This window comes from Miniopterus natalensis, chromosome 4, assembly GCF_054644295.1.
Source record: "Miniopterus natalensis isolate mMinNat1 chromosome 4, mMinNat1.hap1, whole genome shotgun sequence".
Lineage (NCBI taxonomy): Eukaryota > Metazoa > Chordata > Mammalia > Chiroptera > Miniopteridae > Miniopterus > Miniopterus natalensis.
In genome coordinates this window covers 16,369,549-16,383,832 of record NC_142084.1, presented here as the reverse complement: position 1 = coordinate 16,383,832, position 14,284 = coordinate 16,369,549, and the positions used below count along the sequence as shown (strand labels likewise).

The window sequence follows — 14,284 nt, the reverse complement described above, 5'->3', positions numbered from 1 at the left end:
TTTCCGAGTGTGGGACAGGAGGTGGGAACTTCATGTTTCGTACATGGTAAGCTTCTGGGTTTTTCCAAAGGATCTACTGATCGCAGGTTCTTAGAAGTCTATTCTTATCAAAGAGCATATATAATTATGCACCAGGGCATCCGGGCTAAACCTTCATACACTTGCTGGTACGTATTCTTCAGCATGATTCTTGGCCTCCTCTTTTAATTAGTACTGAGAGGTGGAGGGAAGCTTACAGAATTGCTGCTAGTACTCATATTTTCAGTATGCATCTTTCTGTGGAGGCAATACCCAAAATATACTTGCCAAGGATTCAGCTGAGGGAAAAGTGGCTTAACCTTCATTGCTAACCACATGACTTTTCTGCAGAGAAATGTTTCCTTTTGCGAAAAGCAAAGCTACAACTTGACATCTTAAAAAAATTTTTTTCCAATTACAGTAGATACTTATCTGTGTTCCTGTTTAGTATGTTTCTCTTGGGGGCTTCTGGCTGATTTACCATGTAATGTTCTGTATCAGCTAAGTTCTTCTCATTGCTATCTGGAACCAACACATAGAATGAACCCATCATCATCTCCTTCACTGGAAGAATAATTGTTCCTGCTCAATTTCCCTAACACTACCAATAAATAATCCAGTTGATTAATCCCAATTTTACACCTATAGTGATTTTTTTTCTTACAAAGTTTATTAAAATTTTTTCTGACCACCAGAGTAATAGACACATTACTTACAGAAAAACTGAAAACACAAATATGTAAAATAAATAAAAATTACACATTATACTATCATCCATAGATAATCTCTGTCCAGTGTATGTCATTTTGAAGTATGGGAATATTCTATTCATTTTAGTGTGTATTGGGAATATCATATACCTTTTGTTTTATAATTTTATTTCATTAAAAAATTTTTTTAAACTTTTAATATAATATGTGAACTTCATTTTTAATGACTATAGACTCAAATTGTATACTATAACTGAGTTAACCATTTTCCTGTTAGATATTTAGGTTGTATTAATTTTTTTCCTATACAATATTTTGTGCCCATGTCTAATTAACTCTTTAAAAAAAAAAATTCAGTCATTTTATAAACACATTCACTAAATGACGATGCATCTATGATTATTAGTTTGAAATTAATTGAAAATCCGTGAATGAAAGTTATAGAAATATTATACATTAGAAAAGTATCCTTTTCCTATTTCAAGGAAAGAAACTAGTTGTTTCTCTATCAATGATTAACTCTTAAAGATAAATTCCTAGAAGTCCAAAGGAATAGAAATTTTTATTTTTATTTATTTATTTTTAAATATATCTTTATTAATTTCAGAGAGAGGAAAGGAGACGGAGAGACAGAAACATCAATGATGAGAGAGTCATTGATCAAGCCCACAACTGGTTATGTGCCCTGACAGGGAATCGAACCCTGATTGCCTGGATCCCAGGTCGATGCTCAACCGCTGAGCCATGCCCGGCCGGGCTAGAAATTTTTAAAAATAAACTTTTCTAAGAATGTAGATCTTAAACATTCTCATCACAAGAAAAAAACTATGTGAGAAGATGCATGTTAACTAAACTTATTGTGGTAATCATTTTGCAATATTTACATATATCAAATCATTATGTTGTATACTTTAAGCTAATACAATGCACTATGTCAATCATATCTCAATAAAACTGGAAAAAATAAAAATTTTAGTTTTTAATTAGAAAATTTTAGATTTAAAAGCAAAGCTGTGAAGATAGTGCCAACATATTACATTAGAATAGTTCATTTGAAACACTTAATGAGCCTACAGTGATACATTATTATTAGCTAATTAATATGTTATTATTAACTAAGGTCCATACTTTATTCAGATTTCCTTCGTTTACCTCGTGTCCTTTCTCTGTTTCAGGATCCCATCCAGGATACCACGTTACATTTAGTCATTATGTCTCCTTAGGCACCTTTGGACTGTAACAGTTTCTTATACTTTTCTTGTACACAATATCAAGGGTACATACTATCAACATGACTTATCACTGTTGTTAACCACCTGGCTGAGGCAGTGTTTATCAGTTTTCTCCACCAGAAAGTTATTTTACCCCCAACTTCTACACTGTACTCTTTGGAAGAATGTCACTTTGCACAGCTCGCACTTAGGAGAGCGAAATTTATGCTTCACCTCCTTGAGGACAAAGTATCTACATAAATTTGGAATTCTTCCGAATGGAAGATTTATCTATTCTCCCCATTTACTCATTTATTCAATCATTTATTTATATCCATATGAACTCTTGAAAATGTTATACTTTGGGTTATAACAGTATTTATTTGCTCAAATGTTTCAGCTTTGGCCACTGGGAGCTCGCAGCTCCTGTATCTCTTTGGTATACCTTAGTTAGTGTGTGTGTGTGTGTGTGTGTGTGTGTGTGTGTGTGTGTGTGTGTGTGTGTGTGTGTGTGTGTGTGTGTGTGTGTGTGTGTGTGTGTGTGTGTGTGTGTGTTTAGTACCTTCCTACTTTCTGGCATTATAAGATGCTCCAGGCTCAGTTTGTATATTTTCTGCCCCATTCTAGAATTAGCGATTTCTCCAAGGAGTCATGGTTCCTTTTACTGAAGCGTGATATTAAAAACCAAGTTTTGGGTGCAAGGTGTGCATGTTGCTACTGGAGTGTCATTGCTCCTAGGTCTGCTCAGTTTATAGAGCAAGGAAAAATATGTGTGCATACTATCTGTGTATATATACATACCTATACTTGTATTTACATGTATCCACTTGTAACCATATTAAACTTAATATGAGTTCATATTGATGCTTCCAACTCTAATCCATTACCATATGGATCATTTTAGCCTTCTCTGATTGCTTTTCTGTAATCTCCCACTTCAACAGTAAGAAACTAAGCCCCCACCATCTGTCATCCATTTACATAACTGTTCAATTTCAGTACATGTGCATAGTGATTTCTGAACTGTTAATGCATATCCCCATGGGAAACAACTTTATTAACTATGGTACAGTTCTTATGTGCTGCTTCTTTTGCCTTTGGTCTTAGAGCCACCACTCATTTCCAAAGTTACAAAGGTTAGTAGCTTTTTCCTTTACTCCCTTCAATGAAGTTGTTTCACACATTTATAATACAATTAGATTCTTCTGTCATAGTCTGCATTCTATTCTGGAATTCCCTAATCTACTAAATGATTAAAAAAATTTTTTTCATACATTAAAGTTCACTCTGTACCATCAAGTTCTATGGATTTTGATAAATACATAGTATCATGTATTCACCATTACTGTATTACACAAAATACAATACCATATAGAATTTTATCACCCTAAAAAAACCCCCTGTGCTTCACCTATTCAACCCTTCCCCCTCCCCAACCCCGGCAGTCATTGATACGTTTATCAACTCCATGGTTTTGCCTTTTCCAGAATGTCATATAAACAGAACCATACAATATGTAGCCTTTTCAGACTGACCTCTTCCACTTAGAAATGTGCATTTAAAATTCATCTATGTCACAACAGCATGAAGGTTACCAAAAAGGAACAGGTGGGAAGAGGATAGGGTCAAATATATGGTAACAAAGGGAGACTAGACTCTGGGTGGTAAGCACACAATGCAGCCAATGTACAGATGATGTGTCACAGAACTGTACACTTGAAATATATAGTGTTATTAATACTGTCACCCCAGTAAATTTAATTAAAAAATAAAATTCAGCTACACCTTTGCATGGCTTGATAATTCATTTCTTTTGTTAATTACTGAATAGTATTCCATTGTGTGGCTGTAACACAATTTGTTTATCCATTCACTTATTAAGAACACCTTGATTGCTTCCAGGTTTTGGTGATTAAGAGCTGCTATAAAAATTCACATGCATGATTTTATGTGAATATAAGTTTTCAAATCAGTGGGTAAATACCTACGAGTGCAATTGTGGATTGTATTGTAAGATCATGTTTAGCTTTAAAAGAAATTTACAAACTCTTCTAAAGTGGCTTGCACTATTTTGCATTCTCACCAGCAATGAGAGACTTCCTGTTGCTTTGTATCCTTGCCAGCAATTGGTATTGTCATTTATTTGGATTTTAGGCATTCTAATAGGTGGAAATAAAAATTTAAAGAAAGGATCCTGAGGCTGGCCAGTGTGGCTCAGCGGATGAGTATATACCTATGATCCAGGTGATTGCAGTTTGATTTCCAGTCAGGGTACATGGCTGGGTTTCGGGCTTGATCCCCAGCAGGGGGTGTGTGGGAGGTAGCCAATCAATGACTCTCTCATCATTGATGTTTCTATCTCTCTCCCTCTCCTTCCCCTCCTCTGAAATAAAAAATATATATATATATATATATATATATATATATTTTTTTTTTTTTAAAAGAAAGGATCTTACATACAAAACTACATTTCTCTTCAGAAAGTTTGTATTGATTTCTCTAGAGTAACTTTTGTTCTTATACTTCTTTGTTTCCCACATTTAATCAGGCACCAAGTCACGCTGATTCCTTATGCTTGCTGACAGTTCCTTTTGCTGCATTTTGATAGCCACTATTCTGATTCAGGCCTTCATTACCTCACACCTGGACTAAGCACAATAGCAAGGCTGCTTGTTTCCTAGACTCCAGTATCTCCTTGTTCCAATCTCACTCACACAATGCAGCCAAAACAACAAAAAATTGTAATCTTCTTTTAACAATTTTTATCTTGGTAACTTTGCTTTTCAAGATCCATGATGAGTGGCCTATTGAACAAACTGAAAGACTTAAGTACAATTTTCAACTTTTATGTAACTAAATTTCTCTTTCATCCCATTTCCAATTTCTCTGCACTAACCAAGTTAGTCTTTTTATCATCCTGACACAGAATTTGAAGACTTTCAATTCTTTATCATCATTCCTAACATTCCTTTCCATTTGGAATGCTTTATCTCTTCTATTTCCCTCCGTCAGTGTCCTAGCTCAAAATGATCATAATCAAAGCCTTTTCCTAAACAAACACTCCATTTTGATTTCTCTTTTAGTTTCCATTTACTCAATACTGTAAAATGGTTATATTGTCTTGAATTAGATTTTCTGTAGTGTAAGACTGTTCTCTAATATTCTGTGTGCAGGGATTGTGGCTGAGTCACACGGAGGCTGCTGGCCCTAGGCAGTTCCTCCTAAAGGGCCCTGCACAGACTCCTTCCCTCTAAGCTCTAGCATTGGGGCAGCAGCTTGAAAGGATCCAGGGACATATAGGGAGGAACTAACTTACCTGGAATAAGGGGGGCAGCTTTCTCCTGGACAAAAGTGCTGGCAGAGGCCATTGCTCCTTTGATGAGCCCTCCCTTTCATAGAGCCAGCAGGCAGGGACTATTTCTGAATCTCCATCAACCTGGCTCACACTTTTCCTGGTGATTCTATGAGTCCTCACCCCTCGTTACTAGCAGGCTCATCCAAGCCAGTTCCAGTGGCTTTACCACACAACTGGCCTCTCTTGCCTCATGCTTCAGACTTTCCTAAAATCTCTCAAACAAGCAGCAGCTGGCCTCAGTGTGCCCCATACCTCTCAATAACTGGCCCCAGGCCTGGCACTAGCAGCAGCCTCCCTTGGTTCATAGCTTGGCCTCTCCTGGGCATCTCCAACCCCAATAGAAGTAGCAGCCAACCACGGATTGCTATGAAGCTCATGCTGGGTGGCCAGGGGCAGGGCACAGATAGAGGCTGATTTTGCAGTCCTGGGAGGCCCCAGAACAGTGCACCTGGTGGTCAACTTTGACCACACTGGATTACAACCCTACTATATCCACGAGTGACACACTCCAGGGGCAGACTCGGTGAGCACCAAAGCCCCAGTGAAGCAAATCCTGCTCCACAGGGGTGTCTCCTGCACAGTAGCTCTCCCTCGGAAGTCGCTGCTGGTCCTCACAGCCAATTGGCTTGGGGGTCAATTTCTCCCAGTAATGCCAATAGCAATCAATGTCACTACAACAGGACAGTAAACACACCCACATAGGGGAGCACCTAGAGTGCCCAGCTCAGGTGACTGGGAAAGCTGAGCCATTGGGCCCTACAGGACACCCACTACATAAGGCCAGTCTACCTTCCAGGAGGCATAGTGGTTCTACCTAATACACAGAAACAAATGCAGGGAAGCAGCTAAAATGCAGAGACTAAGAAATATGCCACAAATGAAAGAACAGAAGAAATCTCCAGTTAGGGATAACTCTACCTACACTGTTAATTAGAAGGTTTATAAAAAGGCTATAATGTTTGGAATATTATATCAGATTACTTGACTGACAAAATTCCTCTGCCATGGATGGTAACATGAAATCAATGTGATATAGTGGGAAGAGCATGGGTTTTGAGATGAGGCAGAAATAAATGCAAATCCTAGCTATTCCATACAATGGCCTTATAAGCTTGGATAAGTTATTTAACCTTTTTGGAGTTTCAATTTTCTCATCTATAAAATGGGTGAAATCTTGACAGGGTTGTTATAAAGGTTAAATGACGTAACATCCAATTGCAACAATTCTGTTGGTTTACTTAACCTCCATTCCTTATATAAATGGACTGAACTGAGATGGACTGACATGTAGAAATTAAATATCTTAAGGAAATGCAGGTTGCAATGAAAGACGTCCCTGTATGTACAATTTAGTTTGTCAATCTCATATTTTTTAGGAGGAAGTTAGTCTTTTATTACCTCAGAAATTTAAAAAATCCTTGGACTATACAGTGTCCCCTTTTCCTTTTCCTTCCCTATCTGAAAGATGGTGAGAAGAAAGTGTTGTTGTTTTTTAATGTTTTTAGGAATTCATTTCTTTCTTTTTAAAAACATTTCTATTGATTTTAGAGAGAGAGGAAGGGGGGAGAGAGAGAGAGAGAGAGAGAGAAAAACATCGATGGGTTGCCTCTCGACTGGGGATCTAACTCATAACCTGGGTGGGGAATTGAACTGGTGACCTTTCTGTACACGGGACCATGAACAGAGCCATACCCACTAGGGTGGAAGAGAGTATTTTGAAACAAATTACAACTCTATCCTAATAAATATTCCCACTCATTTTCTATGGGAAAACATTTATTCTAATCCTCATTTCTAACAAAAATACATTTAAGGATTTTACTCTCTATGACTTATTTAACAGTTGAAAAATCAGTGTATTACCATTTTTTATTAGTAAATAACATCTTAAGATACAACATATTGAAATTAAGGTTACCCACAAAATCATACTAATACTTATTGATATTTACATTGAATATATTGAGTGTGATTTCATATATTCACCAATTAGTTTTCAAATTTGTGAAACCACATGAATGTGGTATATATGGAAATATCAAATCATTTTAAATACAGGCCTTATACAGCAATCACCAAATTTAGGAGATTGGGAGTTCCTAACTCTCATACTTGCTGTCAAACTACTGACAGTAAGTGCCTTAGGTAAAAGTCCAGGAGAAAAAAAATTATTGCTCAATCATATTTTCCTGGCTATCATCAGGGTTGGTTGCTAGGCATTGAGTAGAGGAGTATTTTTTATATACTGAGAGAATATTTTTCTGTCTCAAATATACTGGGGAAAACGTATATACCCAACTTTCCTCTGACCTTGAGATTCATTACATTTGTTTAAAGAATTTGAGTTTGTTCAGAGAGTTGCATCAGAAATTATTTTTGTACTAGTGGTAGGAATGACAAGTAGTTCCTTTGTAATGCTGCACCAGTCAATACCTGTTTTTGTCTAAGGATGTATCCATACCAATTCTGGATAATCCAGCTTTGAAGTGGGATGGGCAGTGCTGGGTTTCTTTTGTTGGTGCTATTAGTTTGGGTTGTGGCCTAGTCACACATGCCTTGAAAACTTAAACAGCACTGAGGATATGGGCTAATTATGTACCACAAATTCCAACTACAGCCAGTGTGTATTTGGCATTTACATCAAAATAGTTTTCTAGAAAAGGTACTAGACTCTTTTTTCCCATTTTCTACAACTTATTATCTAGGAAGAACATTTACCTAACATGCTCTGCTCATAGGAAACACTGTCCTTTTTTTCTTTTTGCATGTCAAAACGCCAAAATGAGCAATTACCAAGATAAAGAAATTTTCACAATCTTCAAAATCTTCTTTAAATAAAGGTTAGGCAGAATCCATTTTTAAAGTCATTTAAAAAATCATTATAGTCTTTAGAATTTTCAGATCCCAGTTTAAGGGAGGTGAAATATTAAATATTGCACAATCAAGATAGACAAAGTCCTTTGTTAAAGTTGCAAAAGAGGAGACAATGCTGAATCGTTTACTTTCAGCCAGCCTCCGTTGGCTAAAAATCATACAGACATTCTCTGGATCAAAGGACATTTGCCATGCAAACTTCACCAAGGGCCTTTCTTGCGATTTTTTATCATAGGATTAGTTGGAGCATGAGCATTTTTAAACCCTCTTTATTGACAAAGGATATAGAAATAATGATAGAGCTCCTTAGAGGTGGCGTTCTATTGCTAGCTATGAATTAGCTAGCATTCTATTGCATCGCAGAGATCTGATAAGAATCACTTTGGTTGGCAGGACTCCGGTGGAGAACTGAGGAGTAGCTAACAAAAATGAATTTTTCCTCTAAGTTTGGCACTTTGCTAAGCGCCTTTTGTTATTATCTAATTTATTCATAACAGCAACACAATGAGGGAAGTATTAATATGAACCCCATTTTACAGATGAACGAAATGAAAGTCACTGAGATTAAACAACAAGCGCCCGGAGGTCACACAGCAAACAAGTGGCAGCACCAGAACTCGAAATGGTTCCAGAACGCGCGCTGTTTTTAACCCCTGCGTTCAGCCCCGCGATCTGATTCCGTGGGACAGTTCCCAGTACTGAGGCATGGCGCTGTCCAGCCCTCAGGCCCGCCGCCTTCCACTAGCGAGAGAACGCGGCCCCGCGGGGCGATCGCGCCCGCAGGTGGTAGAACTGCCGCGCCCAGCCACGTCCCGGCACGCGGCGGCCGAATCGCCTCCAGGCGGCCATCCCAAGCAGCCTACACTGTCCCCTGAAATCCTCGCGCTGGGCTCCGTTCAGAAACGCTGGAGGGGCGCAGCAGGACCGGCCCTGCCCGTCGCCTCTCCCAGCCCAGTACTCGGGCCCAAAGAGCCTGAGGCAGATACTTTAGGTAGCCTCACCTGTCCCAGAAGGGCGACGCTCTGGTGACTGACGCTCCGCTCTTCCAACCAGGGCCTGGCGGGAAGGTGGAGCCTAGCCGAGACTGATTCCTTCTTCCTCCAATCCCGGTGCAGCAAACCTCCGGTCACAGTCTCCGCGCCTGGCGCAGAGCGACAGGTGGGAGCTGCGTTACCTCCGCTCTCTTGCATACTTGACGTCCGAGCCTCCCGAGCGCGTGGTGAATTCTACTCCAAATCTCACCAATTCTCACAGGTCGTCACCTCAGCCGGCACTTTTATCAGAAGTGGAAATTCCCCAACCCTTTCCCGTCACCTCAGATTGGGGCGGGATGAATACTACTCTTATTGACCAATTGTACCACGCGACGTCCTGTGACACAGTGACCGACACTTTATGGTGCCAATGAAGTCTACCACTGTCAGGGGTCACTATGACTGACCATAAGGCCAACTAATCCACTTTAAGGTCGTGACGTGACAGTCAGAGAATTGACCAATAGACGTAGAAAGAGACCGGAAGTCAGCGCGCGGGGAATAGAAGGCGGGTGTTCGCAACCGCCTAGGCCTGCGCGGGTCAAAGCAGCTTGGGGGCCCCGAGCCAGCGAGCGGCGCGTGACGACGAGCCTGAGCGACGGGTTACCTTGGCCAATGATCTGCAGCCTCTTTGGAGCTGTAGCCAGTGGCGAGTGTGGGGGGCGGGAGGCAGCAGGTTAGGCAGTGAGAAGTTAGTGGCGCTGCTGGGACGGGGGGAAGGAGACGCTTCTTCCTTCTGCTGTTCCTCTCGTTCCTGGGATCAGCGGCGGCGGTGGCCGCGAGTGACTCTGCAGTGTCTCCGGCTCCGCGTGCGAACCATGCTGACCGACGGCGGAGGCGGCGGCACCTCCTTTGAGGAGGACTTGGACTCTGTGGCTCCGCGATCCGCCCCAGCCGGGGCCTCGGAGCCGCCTCCGCCGGGAGGGGTCGGGCTGGGGATCCGCACCGTGAGACTCTTTGGGGAGGCCGGGCCTGCTCCGGGAGTCGGTGGCGGCGGCAGCGGTGCGGGCGGAGGGGACGCGGCGCTGGATTTCAAGTTGGCGGCTGCTGTGCTGAGGACCGGGGGTGGAGGTGGTGCATCTGGCAGCGATGAGGACGAAGTGTCCGAGGTACGGTTCCAGGACCCCCCACCTCCCACACAGCTTGGGGCACGAAAGCTCTGTGGGCCCGTACAGGGCGGGGGCCACCCTCCCGCTGCCCGGGCGGAGTCTCCTGACAGCAATCGGCTCTAAGGCGGCAGTGGCAGCGGTGCGGGCCTAGTGCTCCCCTCAGCTTACTCTTTAGCCCGCGGCTCGAGCCGGACCGGTTCCCGTCACCATCCGTAGATCCACAATGGGGAGTCCTTTGGTCTCTGAGCTTCGCGCGGGAACAAGGACTCACCAGGCTACCTCCCGCCCACCCCGCTTTGGAGATGGGGGGGCGGGGGCGGGGTCTTGCCTGAGTCCCTGCCCTTGGTACTGAGAGAGGGAGACCGAGAGAGGGAGAGAGGGACTGAGACAGAGACTGGGAGTCAGAGCTAGCTAGTTCAAAGAACATTTCTACACTATGCCTCTCCCCAAGTTGAGGGGTTGGAAATTTATTTGCTTTATGCTTTTTCTGTGTATTTAAGTCGGATTCTTAATTCCCTTCTTTAGTTTGGCACCGGTTAGTGTTAAGGAGCTTCCTGCCTTTACCCCGAAAAATCACGTGAGCCTTGCACCTGGAACCTTTTGTGAAGTTAGGAAAAGGAAGTTCCCGTACTACTACAAAGTAGCTGGATAGCTGAACTCTGGGGATTTTTAGGCTTGGAGAACGTGAGGCACCTTATGGACATCTTTTCCAGTGAGGGAAATTAGAAATCAGGTCCTTATTTTAACTCAGGTGTACTGGGCCTTTTTAGGTCTGAGCAACCTAGGATGGTAGGCATCATCTTTGGGGCTCTAGGGAAAAAGGAGATATTTTATATATGTACTTTTTTCCTCTTTACTATGGCTTGGATACAGTACTGTACTGTGATGACTATTGTTCTAAGTGCTCAGTATTCTATTTGGGTTCTAAGGTGCCTAGCTCATCCCTTATGACCAACTATTTTAACTTCTGATCTTGGTGCTAAAGTACAGGGATTTCTCTGTGTGTACAAGTATTGTGGCTGTTGTATTTGAGAGGAATAGGAGAAACTGTATTTGTGAGTTGCAGAATACAGTTAATGCACTGTTTTACATTCTAGGTCTGAACAGGGGTTCCTTTAGATCTAAAACATTCTTACCCCAGCATTTTGCTTTGGAAGAAACTGTGTGGGTTGTAAGGGAGCTAGTCCCTTGAATCTGTATCTTTGATGAAAACTGATGAGAGATGAGCCCAGAATACATATGCTTTTTACCTATAAAATAAAGTGGGAACATCTTTAGACTCTAGAGTCTTATTTTTCTTTGAAACTTGTAAAAGAGACTGGAAAGGTTTGCTTTGGTCTAAGACCGATAAAAAGACGATGTCCTTGATTTTTTGGACTATTTTTAATAGATAAAAGATCACTCATTTGCTTTTACATAGTAAGTAGTATTAAATTTCTTTAGAGGTAGAGTGCTAGTGAGCCTCCAAAGTCGTAAATCTCTAACTCTTTGGGCTCATGTGTTATATCTGGGAAACGAACTGTTGAAAACCATTTCTGTCATTTCTGTGAGACTTGTATGTACACACACATACACACAGAATTTCATTTAGAGTCTGCATATCATGTGGTTAAAACTATGAGCAGAATCCACACCTTTTGTCTTGTTTTGATGTTTATCCTAAAAATGATCTTTCATGATTCCTGTACCCATTTAGGCTAATGGTAGAAGAACCCCTTAGTCTCCTGTTTACTTCAGTTTTCTTTGTCTAAAAAGGATTCGGATATTAAATGTATATGTAGACCTCATTTTTGGAGTGGAGATTTCTAGGATACCCAGCGACTAGTCTAAGATGATGTCCAGTGTGTATACAGATACTTTCTTAACCTGTGGAGAAAGGAAATTTTGTTTTGTCCTGTTTCTCCCATATCACACAGAGAATAAATTCCTAGAGTATCTAGTGTCTGCTGTATAGTACATAGGGTATAGTCTATGCCTTTGTGAGTGAAATGACCTATTTTGCCCAAGCAAATTTCTTGCATTTTTTTCTGCCTGACAAGATGAGCTGTCTTCTCCCATGTTATTGCCTTTGAATTTCCAATATGAAGACCATAAATAATGATCTTCAAAAAACACTCGCTGACTGGCATTTGATGAATAATACTAAAATCTTTACTTTCATCTTTCATAGATGTTTTAGAATGAAGGATTTAGAATCTAGACATCATAGAGATAATGAGTTGTTTGTAGTTGGAGAGTGAAATTTGTTTTATTTCCCAAATGAACTAGGTGAGAAATGAGTAAGAAACATATAGAGGCCTAGTGTATTTGCTCTAGAATTAGTTGAAGTCATACATTTGGTGTATAGGGGTGTAGGTATTCTAAAGACCTCTTTTCTATTCATTATCAGAGCCTATAGCTGAAAAAAAAAAAGTTGCTTTTCCTTCCTGGCTAAGTCAAAAGACCTTTTAGTTTTCGTGGTTGGGTCTTTTTGTAAATGTTTATATGAGGATTGTGTTACCTTAGGGAATTCCACCATTTGGGCTCTTTGGTTCTTGTTTTAAATATTGGGGTAAATATGTGTTATGTATTTCTTCATACATAATGAGAATATTCCTTAGCTGTCAAAGGCCCCTGATAGAAGTCAGGACTTGAATGGATTCTATTGAAATGTACCCATTGTTCAGAATAGAGATCAGGTTGAAAATTCTTTAAAAACCAATTTTTAAATGTTAATTTTAGATCTGTAGTCTTTTCTTTTTAGCAAATTAAAAGAAAAATAAAATTTCTAAAGAAGGGACTTAGATGAGGTTTATGACTTAGTTTTCTGTCATAAGAATGTATGCATATACTGCGTGTATTATATATGTGACATCCTCCTTTTAAAATTATAAAAATAATATAGTCTCATGGTGTAAAAAAACATATCTATTTAGAAACCATAGCTTTATATCATAATGAGGTGTTTTTTCCTGATCTTGAGGCAAGTGCTGTATTTATAATTAGGTAAAAGCACACAGACATTTTATGTAATAATTTATAGCAAATTATAACAAAAGCTTTGTAGGGAATTTTTCCCCTCCCTGAAAATTACTTTTAGAGTCAAAGGCACAGACTCATACAGAAGTTCCATTCTGCCTTTTTGTAGTAGGAGAGGAGGTGGATCATTTCCTTTAGGGTTATTTATGATCTAGAGCAAAGTTTCTCAACAGCAACATATTGACATTTTGGGCCAGATAATTTGTTATGAGGGGCTCTCTCCTATGCATTAGCAGCATCCCTAGCCTTTACCTTCTAGATACCAGCAAAACCCACTTAATTGTGACAGCCAAAAATGTCTCTTGGGGGCAAAATCACCCCTGGTTGAGAACCACTGGTCTAGAGGCCACTCTTATTGTCAGGGATGGCAATTTTATCCTGAATACTCTATATTCAAACTTCAGGTAAACAAGGTGAGTCACTGCATTTAATAGCATCTCAAGGCTTGAGCTCATAACCTGAACAAGAAAGAAATTGAAAGAGGGTTCTGAAAGCTTTAATGCTGTAAATTTTCTATGGTAAATTTATCATTTTGGGGAACTTTCACTTAAAATACTATATATATATTTAAAATAATATGTTGCAGAGGTTATTTTTTTCTTTTTTTTAAATTGATTTTTTTTTATAGAGAGAGAGGAAGAGAGGGAAAGAGGGAAACATCAATGTGAGAGAGAAACATTGATTGGTTGCCTCCTGCACACGCCCCAGCCAGGGATCGAACCCACAACCCATATATGCCCTGACTAGGAATCAAACTGGCGACCCTTCAATTCACAGGACAATGCTCAAGCCACATTGGCCAGAGCAAGTACTATGTTATTTTTGAAAAATTTATTTATTGTTCAGGAAAGTGAATTTTTTAAAAACCTTCATGGGGACTTTGTTCAAGGTAGAAAGGACTTTATAAGTTGTCATCAGAAGTGAGAAGTAGGAAATAGAACTTTGTATTCTAATG

At 40.3% G+C, this 14,284-nt stretch overlaps 1 protein-coding gene across 4 annotated transcripts in view; it reads left to right on the top strand.

The window, feature by feature from the left end:
* The first annotated feature begins 9,885 nt into the window (after nucleotides 1-9,885).
* ANKHD1 (ankyrin repeat and KH domain containing 1) overlaps nucleotides 9,886-14,284 on the top strand; it is a 111,616-nt gene continuing 107,217 nt past the window's right edge. For all 4 annotated transcript variants that reach the window (XM_016214130.2, XM_016214131.2, XM_016214129.2 and 1 more), the window contains exon 1: nucleotides 9,886-10,311. In XM_016214130.2, the coding sequence (XP_016069616.2) occupies nucleotides 10,021-10,311 (291 nt within the window). In that variant the 5' untranslated portion in view covers nucleotides 9,886-10,020. The remainder of the gene's footprint in view (nucleotides 10,312-14,284) is intronic.